The sequence below is a fragment of the Balaenoptera physalus genome (genome assembly GCF_965194825.1).
Source record: "Balaenoptera physalus genome assembly, chromosome: 10".
Lineage (NCBI taxonomy): Eukaryota > Metazoa > Chordata > Mammalia > Artiodactyla > Balaenopteridae > Balaenoptera > Balaenoptera physalus.
The window spans coordinates 52,496,400-52,513,970 of record NC_138889.1 but is presented as its reverse complement, the minus strand read 5'-3'; the positions used below and the strand labels follow the sequence as shown (position 1 = coordinate 52,513,970).

At 39.0% G+C, this 17,571-nt stretch overlaps 1 protein-coding gene across 8 annotated transcripts in view; it reads left to right on the top strand.

Moving 5' to 3' along the window:
- The window catches only part of ANKRD42 (ankyrin repeat domain 42), a 119,331-nt gene that overhangs the window by 36,265 nt on the left and 65,495 nt on the right, over positions 1-17,571 (top strand). For 6 of the 8 annotated variants that reach the window (XM_082410143.1, XM_082410145.1, XM_082410146.1 and 3 more), the window contains exons 9-12: positions 1,658-1,833; positions 6,294-6,420; positions 10,128-10,272; positions 17,265-17,347. In XM_082410143.1, coding sequence (XP_082266269.1) covers positions 1,658-1,833; positions 6,294-6,420; positions 10,128-10,272; positions 17,265-17,347 — 531 coding nt within the window. Of the gene's footprint in view, positions 1-1,657; positions 1,834-6,293; positions 6,421-10,127; positions 10,273-17,264; positions 17,445-17,571 lie in introns of those variants that run through there. The other 2 variants (XR_014250192.1, XR_014250193.1) reach the window with 2 other exon arrangements.

The window sequence follows — 17,571 nt, the reverse complement described above, 5'->3', positions numbered from 1 at the left end:
GGTGGTTTTCTTATTGTTGAGTTTTTAGAGCTCTTTCTATATTCTGGATACTAGTTCTTTCTCAGATTTTTGTTTTGTGAAGATTTTCTCCCAGTTGTGGTTTGTTTTTTCATTCTCTTAACAATGAAGAGCAAAAATTTTTTGTCAATTTGCTCTTTTATGGGTTATGCTTTTGGTATCATATCTAAGAAATCTTTGATTTACACCAAGTCACAAAGATTTTCTTTTATGTTTTCTTTTAGACATTGTTATAGGTACAGTTTTAGGTTTTACATTAAGGTCTGTGATCCATTTTGAGTTAATTTTTGTATGTGGTATGAGGTATATGTATCCAAGTTCTTTTTTTTGCATATGGATATCTAATTGTTCTAGCACCATTTGTTGAAAAAGCTGTCCTTTTTCTTCTATTGCCTTTGTGTCTTTGTCCAAGTCAGGTGTCCATGTATGCGTGGGCTTATTTCTGTAGTCTGTATTTTATCCATTGATCTATTTGTCTGTCTTTGTATCAGTATCACATGGGTGATTTAGTACTGTATCTGAAGCTATTCATAATTTCTGGCCCACATTTCTTTGTCATTCATGCACCAAAGTGCTAGTGTGAGTGTAGTGTTATAGAAATAACCTTGAATCTGGCATAAAACAAGTACTCAGTAAATGATAGCTGTGAAGTGACAATCTAGTAATAGAGATAATGAATTCTATTAACCTTACAACTTCCTGTGTTTATTACTATATTGTTAATGATTTGCAGTACCTGGTGAAAGGTAAAGATATATGTGTGCATGTGCACGTGGTTATGGAAGTGTGTGAACAAAATAAAATTTGAGGTTTTTATGTTTAGCGAGTAATTCTCCATGTCCTAAGAGAAAGCATTGAACATTTTAATTAACAAAACTGTGGGAAAAATATACAGATTACATACAATCACAACAACAACTTGAAAACCAAGGGTATATTATTAGAAGCTTCATAGAGATGTGGGAAGGATCAAAGAAAATAAGAAATGTGGATATAAAAGTCATTATTTTTCCATTAAATTTCAAAGCCATGCTGGGTGCTTTGAGGGTTGAGGAAGGATGAAGATTAAGGGGGCTAGAGCTATAGTTTTCCCTAAAATGAACCAGAACTAATTCTATGATCTAAATTAGGCCATCAGGAAAAGGTAGTAAATATAGGTAAATCAAGTAGGGTGGTTCCGGGCTTTCTACTCAGTTGAGCAGCTCCGTTTGGGGACACACCAAGTATTCTTTTGATATTGGGTCACTTCTTTCAGTTGGATTTTTGCCACTAAAAAATGGAATCTGGGAATTCCCAGGTGGTCCAGTAGTTAGGACTCCTCGCTTTCACTGCCGAGGGCCCGGGTTCAATCCCTGGTCAGGCAACTAAGATCCCATAAGCCCCGCGGCGTGGCCAAAAAAAAAAATCTGGGATCAGTCTTTAATATGACTGCTTGTCCTTAGTTTCCACTAACTGTTTGAATTCCCCACATTGCTGGATATGCATCAAATTGTCACTGACCTTCAGATACAGTTTTCGTTCTTCACTGGTGCGTGAGTTGGTGGGATAATGTAGAGTGTAATTCCCTAAATTAAATGCAAACTGCTATTTCAATTTGAAAAGGATTGTGTATCTTGTAATTACTAATTCTTTTCTACAGGTTTGCCCATTTAGCAGCAGTAAAGCTATTGGAAGGACTACAGAAATATGATATAGATGATGAGAGTGAAATTGATGAAAATGATATTAAGTTTTTCATAAGACATGGTGTTGAGGGAAGCACTGATGCCAAGGATGATATAGGTCTCAGTGAGTCGGATAAAACAGATGCCAGAGGTAAGTGTGCCAACTCTTCCATGATTTTTCCTTTAAAAAATACCACAGATTTGGGAATTATTTTAAAGACAACTACCATCTACAAAGTAAAATACTTTGATATTTTTTGGGGAACCAGAACTAGTACAAATTTTTGTACTAGGGGTTGTTGAACATATAAAGAATGTGAGACATGATCTTTGTCCCTCAAAGAGGAAAGGGGTATTTTCCTGCCATATAACCCTGATTTCACTTCTCATGATATTTGTCAGAGAGCCATGGTTCATATGAATGGAGTTTCAATGGCACTCTTTCATAGAAGAAAGGTGAGAAGGATCTTTTTGAACGGAGGCTAACCAAAGCAAAGGCAGCTGTAGTAAAGTGAGCAGAGCTTGGGCACTGGATTCAGACATCAGAGCTTCACCTCTTTCTAGCTGTGTTACTCTCTGAACCTCGGTTTCCTCTTCTGTAAAAATGAGAATATTAACGTAATGTCATCCCACAGACTGCACTAGAGAATGGGAAGTGCCTAGAGGCTTAGTAAATGTCAATTCCCTTCCTCGTGATCTCTGGAAAGTATTTTCAGTTATTGTGGCAGGAAAAACTAGTTGTACCAAAACTGTATTCTCTGAGAAAAACTTCTAATTCATGTCTAAATTAAAAAAAAATTTTTTTGTAAGAGCTCCCAGAACATCGTCAGGCAGAACCTCACTCTCCAGGTGATGGTAGAAGCCTCTTTCCTGGTGAATGCAACCTAAAAGATGCTATTAGGGGCTCCCAACACTCAGCCCACCTGGATCACCCCACAGTGAGGCTCAGAGTCAATGATCCCTTCAGAATTTCCTGACAGCTTTATTTTAAATAGCTTCACTGAGATATAATTCACATACCATTCAATTTACCCATTTAAGGTGTACAATTTAATGGTTTTTAGTATATTCAGATTTGTGCAACCATTATTACAATAAAATTTGTAACATTTCCATCACCCCCCAAAAGAAACCTCATACCCATTAGTAGTCAATCCCCCTAACCTCTACTTTCTTCTCCCTGCCCCTCAAACCACCCCCCAATTAGGCAACTGCTAATCTACTGTCTGTCTCTATAGGTTTGCCTATTTGGGGCATTTCATATGAATGGGATGATACCATTTATGGTCTTTTGTGACCGGCTTCTTTCACTTAGCACAATGTCTTCAAGGTTTATGCACATTGTAACGTGGATCATTACTTCATACTTTAGTGCTTTGTATTGCCAAATAATATTTTTGTATGGATATACCACATTTTATTTTAAATTTTTATTTTTTATTTATTTTTTCCTAAATTTATTTGGCTGCACTGGGTCTTAGTTGCGGCATGCAGGATCTTTGTTGCAGCATGCGAGCTTTTAGTTGCAGCATGTGAGATCTAGTTCCCTGACCAGAGATCACACCCGGCCCCCCTGCATTGGGAATGTGGAGTCTTAGCCACTGGACCACCAGGGAAGTCCCTATACCACATTTCATATATCTGTTCGTCAGTTGTTGGACATTTGAGTTGTTTCCACATTTTGGCTATTAAGAATAATGCTGCTGGGACTTCCCTGGTGGTCCAGTGGGTAAGACTCCACGCTCCCAGTGCAGGGGGCCCGGGTTCGGTCCCTGCTTGGGGAACTAGATCCTGCATGCCGCAACTAAGAAGTCTGCATGTTGCAACTAAAGATCCCGCATGCCGCAACGAAGATCCCGCGTGCCACAACTAAGACCTGGCACAGCCTAAATAAATAAATAAATATAAAAAAAAAGAATAATGCTGCTATGAACATTTGTATACGTGCTTTTTTGAAAATGGAAATGTATTTCATTTCTCTTGGATATACACCTAGCAGTTGGAATTGCTGCATCATCTGGTAAAAATATGTCTAACATTTTGAGGAACTTTCAAACTGTTATGCAAAGTAGCTGCACCATTTTATATTCCCACCAACAATGCCTGAGTGTTCCAGTTTCTCCCCATCCTTGCCAATACTCGTTATTGTTTGTCTTGTTGATAACTAAAACTGTTTTAGTGAGTGTGTAGTGGTATCTCAGTGTAGATATGATTGGTGTTTCCCTAATGAATAATGATGTTGAGTATCTTTTCATGTGCCCATTGATCATTTGTATATCTTTTGGAGAAATGTCTATTCAAATCCTTTGCCTATTTTTCACCTGAGTTGTTTATCTTTTTACTGTTGAGTTGTAAGAGTACTTGCAGATATAAGTCCCTTATATCTGCAAGTATAAGTATTTGCAGATACTTTCTCCTATTCTGTGGGTTGTCTTTTAACTTTCTTAATGATGTCCTTGCCAGTGCAAGTTTTTAATTTTGATGAAATCCATTTTATCTATTTTAAAATTTTGTTTGTGCTTAAATTTCTTTTTTGTTGATTGTACTGAGAATTAGCAAGGACTTATTAGGACTGCAGAAGATGAACAGTCGATTTGTAGAATTTCAGTGTCTTCTGAAATTAGTTGGGTAGGAGATTTTTGTGAAGTGATCATTGTCAGTGAATCACAAAAATTTTAAAAGATGTTTCAGGAAAGACCAAGAACGAGGCTAGAACAGTTTCCTTCTGTGGTGTGTTTGACACAAATGCACTCTTACACCCTTGCCATATAGTGAGGCTCTGGCTGGTGCCCAGCTGGGGTGCTTGCAGCTAGTGAAGGTACTATATATGAAGTCATGTGCTATTTTCTTGTGCCTATTTAATTTTATTCCAGGGCAAAATCCAAAGGACTGGCCAGTCTCTTCTTGGAACACTAGGTTTTCCCAGAGTGCCTACAGGGGACTGATTGGATTTCTTGTCATCGCAGACTTCTTGGAACTGAGCCTCAGTTCAGAGCATTCTTTAGTGAATTAGGTTTAGGGTCATGGCATCATAGAACCCCATTTGAGGTTTGACTCCTGGCTCAACATTCCTGTCACATGTCATCCAGCATCCAATCACCTTCAGTGACAAGGCCCCCACTATCGCCCATGTGGCCCATTTCTACCTTTTGACAGGGGTAAATGTATAAGGCACTTATCGTAGTGTCCTTCCCATCACAGGTACTCCACAAATACATGATAGCTCTTAACTGTTTTTTTTTTTTTTTTTAACATCTTTATTGGAGTATAATTGCTTTACAATGGTGTGTTAGTTTCTGCTTTATAACAAAGTGAATCAGTTACATATATACATATGTTCCCATATCTCTTCCATCTTGCGTCTCCCTCCCTCCCACCCTCTTAACTGTTTTTGTTGAAAAGTTTCGCCTTTGTTAAGATCTTTCTTCCTGGAACTAATCCCAATTAATCCTAGCTCTTACTTCCGATGATCCCATAGAACAGCTCTCTCAAAACATAGCCTTCAAATATTAAAGAATTAAATAAACCATCACAATTCTTTCCATTCTATGTAACATTAAAAAAAAATCCCCTCTACTTGTTTGCTATTAGTTATGGTGGATCCCAAACCTGTCTGCACGTCAGAATTGTCTGAGGAGCTTTTACTAACTACTGATACCTGAATTTGTAGGACTGCTATGGGGCTCAAACATATACATTTTTAAAAAGTACCCCAGTTGATTCTGATGTATGTAGTTTGGAACCTGCAGCTCTAACCTATTGAGAGATAAATCAGAGTGGTGAGTGTCAGGGAGAAGAGGCTGTGATTTGCTAACCTGGTTGTAAAGCAGAGTTTCTCAGCTTCTGTGTTATTGACATTTTAGGCCAGATACTTATTTGTTGAGGGGGGGGCCCACCTGTGCATTTTAAGATATTTAGTAGCATCCTGAGCCTCTACATGCCAATAGTCTGTTTCCCTCCATCCCCCGAGGTTTAACAAGTAAAAGGTCTCCAGATATTTCCAAGTGTTCCTTGGAGGAGAAAATCACCCCAGGTTGAGAACTTGTACCACAAAGGATAGAAAAAATCATGGTTTTCACAGCTGGAGAATAGCTCAAGGTAGCTCTCAACACACTTCCTTCTCAATATCCTCTTGCCTAGATCTTACAAGTGACTAATCATAAAATTTGGGGGCTGGATTAGTTCTGATTTATCATAAATAAATCAAGCATATTTCAGTTTTTCTAATTTTCCGACATAAATAGATTGTGCCTGGTCCTGTAATATACAACTAGTCCTAAAACACTGCTAGCCAGCCTCCCTCCCCTCCCCTCCCCTCCCCTCCCCTCCCCTTCCCTGGTATTAACAGTCATAACAATGATACATCCTCCAACAGCAGGAACAGAATCCTCCATTTAGATATCTCACTGCTTGTTCACCCTAATACTCTGCTACTGATACGTATCCTTCTATGTAGACACCACCCTCCCTCCATCTCCTTCCCCGAACCACACAGACACTGACCATGCAGACACTGGCTTTAGAGGAAGAGTATGCTCCAGGACCAGCATCCTGTGAGCACATGAGCTGTTACCTGTCTAAACTAGCTTCCTGTTCAACTCTGTCTTGCAGTGAGAGCTTATAAGAAAATTGTAGAATTGAGACACCTCCTGGAAATTGCTGAGAGCAACTATAAACACTTGGGAGGCATAACAGAAGAAGATCTAAAGCAGAAGAAAGAACAGCTTGAGTCTGAAAAGTAATGTCCTCAAAACTTTGATGGTTTGTTTTTACTTACCTTTCTAAATGCCACGTGAGGGTTTGTTGATCAACAACTTATTGTTTCATCCCCACCAAAGGGTGTGAGTTTCCAACCTGTTTTCCTCCTAAGCCCCCAGATGGAGGAGGTATTAAGATTTTAAAAAAATTGTAGTAAGGGACTTTCCTGGTGGCACAGTGGTTAAGAATCCACCTGCTAGTGCAGGGGACACGGGTTCGAGCCCTGGGACAGGAAGATCCCACATGCCGCGGAGCAACTAAGCCCGTGTGCCACAACTGCTGAAGCCCGCACACCTAGAGCCCGTGCTCTGCAACAAGAGAAGCCACCGCAGTGAGAAGCCTGTGCACTGCAACAAAGAGTAGCCCCCGCTCGCCGCAACTAGAGAAAGCCCGCGCGCAGCAACAGACCCAACACAGGTCTTAGTTGTGGTGCAAAAAAATTGTGCACCAATTTTTAAAAAAAATTTTTTTAAATTTTTTAAAAATTAAAAAAAATTGTGGTAAAATATACATAGCATAAAATTAATCTTAACCACTTTTAAGGCAGAATTCAGTAGTGTTAAGTACATTCCACATTTTTGTACAGCCATCCTCCAGAACTTTTTGTCTCGCAAAACTAAAACGCTAAGAAGAGTTCCTGTTTTTTGTTTTCGTTTTTTTGAGACCACAGCTACTTTGAGCTTTTCAACCAACACAGTCTCTAGCCATCCCTATCGAATTGGACTGCTTGCTCACAAGTCACCAACCTAGTCCTATGTTCACGGACAGTGGCACCCCTCAGAACGCTTGCGTATTCCCTCACCTTTCACTTCCTGCACCTGAAATTGGCTCTCGGTACATATGGTACCTCTCTAGTTAATTAATGGCTGCTGGGATAGAGGATGCCAAGTGTTTATTTCCTCCCACTGCCTCTTTGCTTGTCTCTCTGCTTTCCACAGTGGCCAGGGAACACAGGGAGACAGGAGGGGAGACTTCCAGTTTAGTCAGAACACGGGTCTGTAAAGAGCAGTGCACGTGGATTCCCCGCTTCCCCTGCCCTCTCCTTTGGTTGGGCCTCTTTCCCTCATACTCTTAGAACCTCCTGTTTCTCTTGCATTCACCCTCTGCTGAATTTAATCTCAGTAAGAGGTCTGGTAAATGTATTCAGAGTAACATCTAAATCTTTGATAAGATGGGTACTTGGGAGTTTGAACAGAAGACAAAATCTTAAGCCAAAATACTCTGTCTCTTAATGGGATTTTAGGCACTAGGAAGTTGTGGTAGACCAAAAAGAAATTTTCTTTTTTTTAATCAGGGGCCTTCTTGGTATCTCATAAATCACATCACATAAGTAGCTGTCCACTGCCTCTCTCTCTATATATATGTATGTAGGTATGTATATTTTGGCTGCATCGCACAGCATGCGGGATCTTAGTTCCTTGACCAGGGATTGAACCCGTGCCTCCTGCAATGGAAGCATGGAGTCCTAACCACTGGACCACCAGGGAATTCCTGACTGCTTCTGTATTGATTAAAGTGTTTGAGATGTAGAATATTTTTAGTATTGGCCTCTGCCTAAGAACCTAGCCGAAAGTTCTTAGCTCCCTTGTAGTCTAGAAAAGTACTTCACAGTAGAGCAATTATTTCCTAGATAATGAGCTTTAAATTTTGTTCCTTTACTTCTCTTCCAAGGCTTATTACTGTACTACTGCTAGGGATGCTTGCAGTACTTCTGAGCACTACTGTATGGTAGGCACTGTATAAGCCTCTTGTGTGTATTGTTTCCTGCAATCTTCACAGCTCCATTAGCTATTATCTCACTACGTGGATTAGGAAACCAAGACTGAACTTACAAGTTAAGTAACTCGCATGAAGTCACAAAGGGAGGACTAAGGGTGCGGGGTGGAGCCAGGATTTGTGTCTGAGTCTGTATGACTCCAAACTTATTATCCAAGGTCATTACAATTTTAATAATAGTCTTTAATGGAACTTTTAATTCTTATGTTCACATTTCACTGTGAAATGGTTATTATATTGATGTAAGTCATTTGAGCAGGATTTTTTTTTTCTTATAAAGATTGCTTTAGCCTTTGTGCCAGATTGTAGTTTCTTATTAGCTGAGACTGCAGTGTTTCCTCTGAGTAAGCTTTACTTCTTCTCTAGTATGTGTTTCTCACTTTGTGTTGAGTACATCTTAAGACATTTATTCTTTGGGTACAAACTCCTGATCTTATATCTAATTGTAAAGGAAACCTGGATAAGTATTAGTTTGAGGGATGTCCTTTTGCCTTTGTTGTTATTGATTGGTTAGATGAAACTCAGAATACAGCAAAACATGGTTGTGTTATTCTGTCCTGGCTGATTTTCTTTTCTCATTTGCTGAATTCTAGGTTTCCACAGTTAATGTTCTTCTTTCCTATCTCCAACCTCAACCCCACTCACTTCCATACCAGAGCTACTACTGTATACTCTTAGATTGCCCTCCTTCAGACCTGACATCCAACTCAGCATGCCTTGGGAGTTCTGGTGCCCTCACCATCCAGCAATAAGGCAGAAAGAAACCCTGGTTCCAGTCCTAGCATTGCTTGTCTGGATATATTTTAACATCTTCCTGATATGTCTCCCAACTTCCGGTCCCTGCTCCCTCATCCCCTGCAGTCTGTTCATCATGTTAAAACCTAAGTCAGATAAATCTCACATATTGTTGACTGAAAGAAGCCAGGCACACAAATGAATATAATGTACAATTTCATTTACAAGCAGAGACAAAACGAATCTAACACGATAGGTATTCAGAAGTGTGGTTGCCTCTGTGAAGTGAGGGTTGCCTGGGAAGGGCACGAGGGAACTTTCTGAGATGATGGAAGTATTTTGTATCTTGGTAGTCATGGTGGATGCATTAGTGGAAACTCATTAAGTTGTTTACTTGATATTTGTGTAATTCACTCAAAGTACATCAGTAAAAAAACAAAGCTAAACAAAGCAAAAGACATTTAAGTTAGATCATGCCGTTTCTCTGTTGAGATCCTCTAATGGCTTCCCGTTTCACTCACAGTAAAAGCCTGGTCCTTGTTGCCACTTACCAGGCCCTGCTTGTTCTGGCTCCCTTTTACCTCTCTGACTCTACTCCAGCCACATTGGCTTCTTTCTTCAAGTTCACCAGGTGTTCTTCTGCCTTAAGGCCTTTGCACTTGCTATTCTCTCTGTGTGGGATGCTCGTCCCCCAGATGTCTACTTGATTATCTCTTATTTCCTTTGGGACTTGGCTCACAAGCCCCCTTCTCAGTAAGGCCTTCCCTGGTCATTGTGTATGAGGTATTAACCCCCTCCTCAACAACATTTCTATTACTTTCTTGCTTTATTTTTTTCTCCCTTAGCATTTATCACCTTCCAACATACTTATATGTACTTACTTATATTTAAATACATATATTTACTTATTTATTTTCTTTACTGTCTTCCACCACTGCTGCCAAGGTAGGCCCCACAAGGGCAGATTTGGCCTGTTTTGTTCACTACTTTTATATCCAGTATGTAGATCAGTGCTGGCTCATAGTATACCCTCAATATATATTTGTTGAAAAAATGCTTTCTTTGTTTTATTTGCCTTAAATATAATGTATATAATGTATGGATACTTTTCACTATTACCAAAAATAATTGCTAGTTGATATTGGAGATTGATTGAAACCAAATTTTTTTTGACAGGACTATCAAAGAGCTGCAGGGCCACCTGGAGTATGAACGACTACGCAGAGAAAAATTAGAATGTCAGCTGGATGAGTATCGAGCAGAGGTGGATCAACTCAGGGAGATGCTGGAGAAAACTCAGGTTCCCAACTTTGCGGCTGTGGTTGGTATCCTTCTTAACACATTTAGCTTTCTCAAGAAGTAGTATACAAGAGTAGCTAAGAGTACCAGCTTTGGAGGGGGCTATTTGGGTTTGAATCCTGGCTGCAGCCCTTTTTGGTTTGGACAAGTCATTTAACCTCTCTTTGCCTTATTTGTAAATTGGAGTTAATAACTTATATTTTCTAGAGTGTTATAAGGAGTAAAGGAATATACATATTCACATACATATATATACACACACACACATTACTCTATAAAACTATATATACATACACATACATATGTGTCTATCTATCTACCTATCTATCAGTTGGAATAGCAACCTGGTTCATATGTGTGCAGTAAGTTTTATTCTTATTACTGTATCATGTAAGGAAAAAAATTTTATAAGCAGAGTAATCAATAAGAATTCTGAGACAGCTATGGAGTATGTATGTTTTAATTCTAAATATCCCAAATAAACTGCTCTAAAAAGAAACTGACATGAGAAACAGATAACAAAGAACAAATGAAGAAAAGCAGGTGGAGTATAGAAAATAGAGTGAAAGTGACAGCAAGAAACCCCCAGTGATGCTTGTATTTCAGGCCATCTAGTCTCAGTAGAGCAGGCAGAAAGCTCACCAGGGAAACTTTGACCCTCACTCTCCTCTGCTCTGAAGATGTGGCCTTCGTGGACAGTTCATGTGACATAGTGTAGGGATTCAGGTACGTTTCATATTTTCCTTCCATAGGGAATTTTTTTCTTCAGTCCTCGTGGGTAAGTTAATTTTGTTCCAGATCTACATCACCTCAAATATGATATAAAAACTTCCTGGCTTCTTTTTATTTTGTTCAAACTGATCATTAGTCTCTTTAATAACCACTTAAAAAATATTAATATATGTGCTTGTTGTAAAATGTTAAAAACAGGGCAGATGCTCCTCCCCATACCAAGTTCCACTCTCCAGAGGAAGCCGCTGTTAATGGTTTGGTCTCATATTAGACAACATTCTGTTCATCTGCAAACATGTGTGTATTTCTGTATACAAATTCACTTTCTCTGGGTTTTGGTATCTCACCAGTGCTTAATTTTCCAAGGGATAGAAATAATCATCATAATTAATCCATTATCTTCATTTTTGCAGTGACCATCTTATACCACGTTTAGCCTCTGGGGACACTTTAGTCTGGAGAGGCTGGCTGGGGCAGTCATGTGGTGTTGGCTAGCAGACACACACCTTTTATAAACTACCACTGACACTCCAGGTCCGCTCCCTCTCCACCTTGCGGCAGGAACTCTGCCAGTTCCAGTCTCCTCAGAGGCAAGAACATACATTTTTCTTCGCTAGCTAGCTGCCTAGATCTTTTGGAGATCACCCACTGCACACCTTTTGAGTCAATCCAGATTGATGGTCTACATAGAAAATTTTTGGTTTTTAGCTATTTAAAATTATGCTTTTCTTGCCCAGAAATGTCTGTTCCCAGGGTGGTTTGATGTCACACACTAATAGAGCACATCCTTCCTAAGACCTTGCTCTCTACCAACAATGTGTAGCTTTCAGGAGCGCTGACTCGAGGTCCCTGTACTCTGGGTCCATCGTTTTTTGCAGTCCTGCTGTAGGTTACACGAGTTTTTGTAAATGAGCAAACATCACTGACCTCTCATGGCAGCTGCTTATTTTCTGTTCTGCAAAAGCTTCTGGGTCTCAATTTCCTCATCTTTAAAACGAGGATAACACCTACCTCATGGGATGGTATTGATGTTAGATGAAATACTGTGTAGAACTTCTGAGGTATTTTCTGTCTACTAGTATTCATGGTATTCTACCTTCCTCATATCCTTTTCTCTTTTTTCCTTTCTTTCAATTTTCTACATTTGAGTTGTATAAACAGTCAGTGGATAAATAAATGTGTATAGCCCTTTGCATCTGAAAGTAGGAGGAATTAGTTTATTGTGGAGTCTAAATATGTAAAGTATAAATAAAACGAACTTTTGATTCAGTGCTCATTTATATAGAGGCTTCAAGAAGCTCTGACTAAATCTCTCCTGCCACCTTCTGGTAAGGACCTATGATTGCATATGACTTTTTCCCCTGTGAAAGAATCTGCAAGAGTATAATTTTTAGCCAGAAAAAAAATTCCTAGGATAGTTTGAGATAATGCACTTAAATAGGTTTTTTATAATAACAACTGGTTTTGATAATAATAATAAATTTTTATAGTGTTTTCTCACATATTGTCTCAGCCTGCATTAACCCACCTCACCAGCCTTATTGTTTTCTAGTCTCCTACACGTGGCCTACCTTTTCTGAACTTGCCCCACACTTTCCCACCCCCAAGCCTTTGCTCATTTTGTCCATATACCTTGAAACCTTTCTGTTAACTCTGCCTCTCAAAATCCTCTTTAGGAACCATCTTGTTCGTCAACCTTGTCCTAACCCCCCTGACCACAAACGATCTTTCCTCCTTTCAGCAAGCACTTTGTACTGCTCTGAGGGCACCTCATCATTTGTATTATAGTTTAATTGGCTACTTTACACACAGCACTGAAAATTTAAGTTCTGTGAGATCATCTAACTTGCCTTGATTAATAGCATCATCATCATCAACAGTTACTGAGTACTTGCTATGTGTTGCACTCAGTGCCAGGAACTTTATATCTGGCACACGTTATTATCTTCACTTTACAAATAAGAAACCAAATATCAGAGAAAATAAGGAATTCGCGTAAAGTCACAGAGCTTGTTAGATGGGCAGCCATGATTTGAACCTAACTGCCTAACCCCCTTTTAATGACACTTGTTACTGCCAGTATAGCCCCCTTGCCCTTCCAGCTCACTCACTATGCTTATGAGAAAATTTAGTTTGAAAAATTGGTCTTTAAAATTTTTGATGTTAGCTCTTCAAATAAGTGAATTTATTTATGAAAATTTAAATATAAAATTTATAGTAATTTGATAAAATGTTACTTATACTGGAATTATACACAGTAATTCAAACATTTATTTCAAGATATGTCTTAAATCCAAAGTTGAGGTGATGAAGCTTCCAAAAGATAACACAGTGGGATATCTTTGTGACTTTGGGGTAGAAAAAAAATTGATAGATTCGACTTTATTAAAATAAGACTTCACTTTATCAAGGACAACATTAATAGATTGAAAAGGCAAGCCAAAGAGTAGGAAAATATATCTCCTTCCTTCTTATTTTCCTTCTTTGTATCCAAAAGCACAAAGAACTTACACAAACCAGTATGAAAAAGACAGACAACCCAGTAAAAAACCGGGCAAGACATGATCAGGCACTTCACAAAAGAAGACATCCAAGTGGCCAATAACCATGAAAATGTACTCAGAAGTGTTACCAGAATTATTAGTTATCACAAATATAAATTAACACCCAATAAGATGCCAATATACCACCAAAATGGCTAAAATTAAAACAATACAAAACAGACATTACCAAGTATTGATGGGGATGTGGAGCAAGTGGAACTCTTATACACCACTGGTGGAGTGTAAATTGATTTTAATCACTTTGGACAATTGTTTGGCCATATTGAGTAAAGCTGAACATATACATAACTTTGACTCAGTTCCCAGTGCAGTGAGTACATGTCTCTTGATGTACACAGATGGGCACCAAAAGACATGAACAAGAATATTCATATTAGCATTATTATAAATATCCCCCAAACTAGATAAAAAACTCCATCAGCAGTAAGAATAAATACATTTTGGTATAATCACACGATGGAATATTATGAAGCAATGGAAATGCATGAATTACTGCTCTGCACATCACTGTGGGTCAATTTCACAAACATAATGCTGAGCAAAAGAAAACTACAGTATGATGCCATGCAGTCCCAAAATTTGTAAAAGAAATCAAGTTAATAGTGCCTGGGAGGAGGCAAATGGATGCTTCTGGGATACAGGTAATGTTCAGTTTCTTGATTTCAGTTGTGGTCACATTGGGTGTTTTCACTTTGTAAAAATTCATCACGCTGTACACTTTTTGGGGTGCTTTTTGATATGTGTATTGTACTTAAATAAAAATGTTTACTTAAAAAACCTAAACTAGATGGGAACTATAATAGCTTTGGTAGAGATGTCTGTCCACAGATTGATGCAGCACTGAACTCCTCATAGCTTCCATCTCCAAAACCAGTATCATTCGAGAAGTTGTTGGTCTAAAGCTTTGGGCCATGCTTGCTAATCAAGAACGGCCAACCTGGAACTGGTAATATTCTATGAATACTTCTGTGTTTAACTTACCCTTGTTTTCTACCTACAAGGATGTGGAACCGGGTTGGGCTTTGATATGGTCTCTGCTGGGCTTCTCCCTGTCCTCTGACATCCTAGCCTGTGAGCCTGTAAGGGCCCTTGGAGCAATCTGAGGGCTTAAGTGAGTTTATCCAAGCTGAGCTGTTAGTCTAAGGAAGTTCTAGAAGTTTGTGATTTCTCTCTCTCTCTTTATTGGTTATACTGTTTTGACACTCTGATAAGAGACTGTTCTGGTAATCAAAATGGGATTTATCTCCTTTTAGTTGTGTATGCTTCCCAAAACTTATCAGATTGCATGAAGTTGTTTCTTTTTTTTTTTTTAATTTATTTTTATATTTATTTTTGGCTGTGTTGGGTCTTCGTTTCTGTGCAAGGGCTTTCTCTAGTTGCGGCAAGCGGGGGCCACTCTTCATCGCAGTGCGCAGGCCTCTTACTATCGCGGCCTCTCTTGTTGCGGAGCACAGGATCCAGACGCGCAGGCTCAGTAATTGTGGCTCACGGGCCCAGTTGCTCCGCGGCATGTGGGATCTTCCCAGACCAGGGCTCAAACCCGTGTCCCCTGCATTGGCAGGCAGATTCTCAAACACTGTGCCACCAGGGAAGCCCTGAAGTTGTTTTAAAAACAAAAATTCCATATACCCAGGCAATAATTTGTAGACACATAACCTGTCAACAGTTTCACGCAGTATTATTAATCTCTTCAACAAACCTGTAAATTCTTTCAGATGGAAACTGGTTAATATTTAAAATATATATATTTTTACACAGGGGTGGTTGTTTAATTTACACTTAGAATTGCTTTAGGTGCCTAAGCACCATGATTCATTCATGCGTTTAATATCTCAGTATTGCAGTTCTCTTTTCCTGAGTTTGGGAGAAAACACATATTAGGGAGATATATGTTTCTGGCTATAATTTATGATGAGGGAATGAGTAATCTTGGTGAAGAATGTTCCCCAAATGCAGAAACTTCTGGAATTTGAAAGTTTGGAATTTTCAACGAACACTTACTGGAGGCCTGTAGAGTGCCAAGCACATATTTTCTTTTGAACTAGTTTACAGTAAGGCTTGCTTGGTTTGATAGAACAACTTACATATTTGATGTTAGTAGATGCTTTGGTATTTGACCACTATTTCTAGAGTATTTGGGATTGTTTAAACCTCCTTTAGGAGTTAGCATATATGAAAAGTAAAGGAAAATAAATATTAACTGTTTCTGAAAGTCTGGTAACCCTATTAAGCACTAGAAAATTGGCTACCTCTGACAAGTAGCTTCCTTTCTTTTCCTACATTTTCTATATTCTTTCTCTAATTCTATCTAGTTGGATGAGGTTAAAACTCCTGCTCTACATCAGTGTTTTTCTTTCATAGAAATTTTTGCATTCATCCCCTAATGATCTTGAGGACCTCTTGAAAGCTGGGGAGTGAACTGAGCACCTCTTTTATATCTGCTATTCCACCACAGACTCCTGAGTGGGAACCAGATCTCATTCCTTTTTGTATACCTGTAGCACAGTATACACAGTATACAGTGCAGTTTTAGGAACTGAATGAGCAAATTTTTTGCTGGAAGACAGGATGGAGGAATGGTTACAGCATGAACTTTGGTGTTGGACAAAATTTGGATTTGAATCCTGCCATTTACTTAGCTTTGTGACCTTGGGAAAAGTTGATTAACCTCTTTGACTTCTGTCCTTGTATCTATAAAATGTTGGTAATACAGCCTACTTCACCTTGTTATATATGTAAAGTATGAAATACAGTGGTACCATATGCTAAGCCCCAGTAAAAAGGTTTGTTGTTACTGGTCTTCAGACTGGTTGGCAAGCTTTTTCAAGAGAAGGGACCATCATATTGCTCTATGCCCACCAGTGCCTGGCCACTATAAGGGAGGGCCAGCAGATTCCCCATGGTTCTGTTTTCCTGGGTGGTGGTGGAATAACAGCAGTTTGCTTCTGTGTCACACACTACTATGAGTTAAGCTGACTGACCTCATTAGCAAAGGTGTAGGTAGGAACACCTTGGGGAATCCTACCTCTAGCCAGGGGCTCTCCTGATGGACACGTGCCTTGTGATGTTCCTGAAACTCCTGCATTCAGATCTGTCCTGCCCAACTGGGCGCAGAGCACTTTTCTGACTAGAAGAATTATTCAAAGATGACTGACATCTAGTGAGTATCCACTGTGTTTCTAGTCCTCTCTTACTCCTTCCCAGAGCATTTATTAAGAATCTTCTGTGCTAGGTACTGAGAGTACCACAACGGGTGAGAAATACTCAGAAACAGCGTGTGGCAGGGCAAAGTGGAAGAGACAAGAGCAGCTGAGGGATGTTTTGTGAACAGAGAAGGAAATACAGGATCCAGGAAATGTGATTCCTAACAGAACGGGGCTTGCAAAGAATCCAGAGGATGCCATGCTAATGCTCTGTGTTATTTTGTTTAGTAATATGTTGGTCTAAAATAGAAGCAGAAACAACAAGGTGTTCTGTGTGGGGGATGTATGAGGTAAAGGTAGGACTGGATGATTTCTCAAGGTGCCTTCCAGTCTGATGAATCAGCACAATATGAACTGGTGCTTCTGATGTAAGTATTTACACAAAATTCTAAAAGAAATGTAAACCAGAGTTGAAAATATTATCATGGTTAAATTTTTTCTTTTGGAACAGTAACATAGAAAGACAAAAATGTGTCTAGCATAGAAATCTTATTTGGCTCTCTTTTCCTTTGTAGGAAGATGACTCTTCCTGTGAGTCAAGCAAAGAGAAGAGGCGGGTGAAGAAAAAGGTGTCTTCTGGGGGAGTTTTTGTGAAAAGGTACTGATCAGTGAAATAACTTTATATAAACTTGCTTGAATTTTCTTTTATTTTTAAATTGATATAAATGTAAATCTATAAATTCTTCTCAGAATTACTCTGACATGCTTTTATTCCAATTCTGAAGGCAGAAACGTATAATGTCAGAGGGATTAAAATTACATGGACTCAGTTGTATTCCCCCTCCCAATATACTTTTTATGTATTTATGTAGGCAAGTCAAA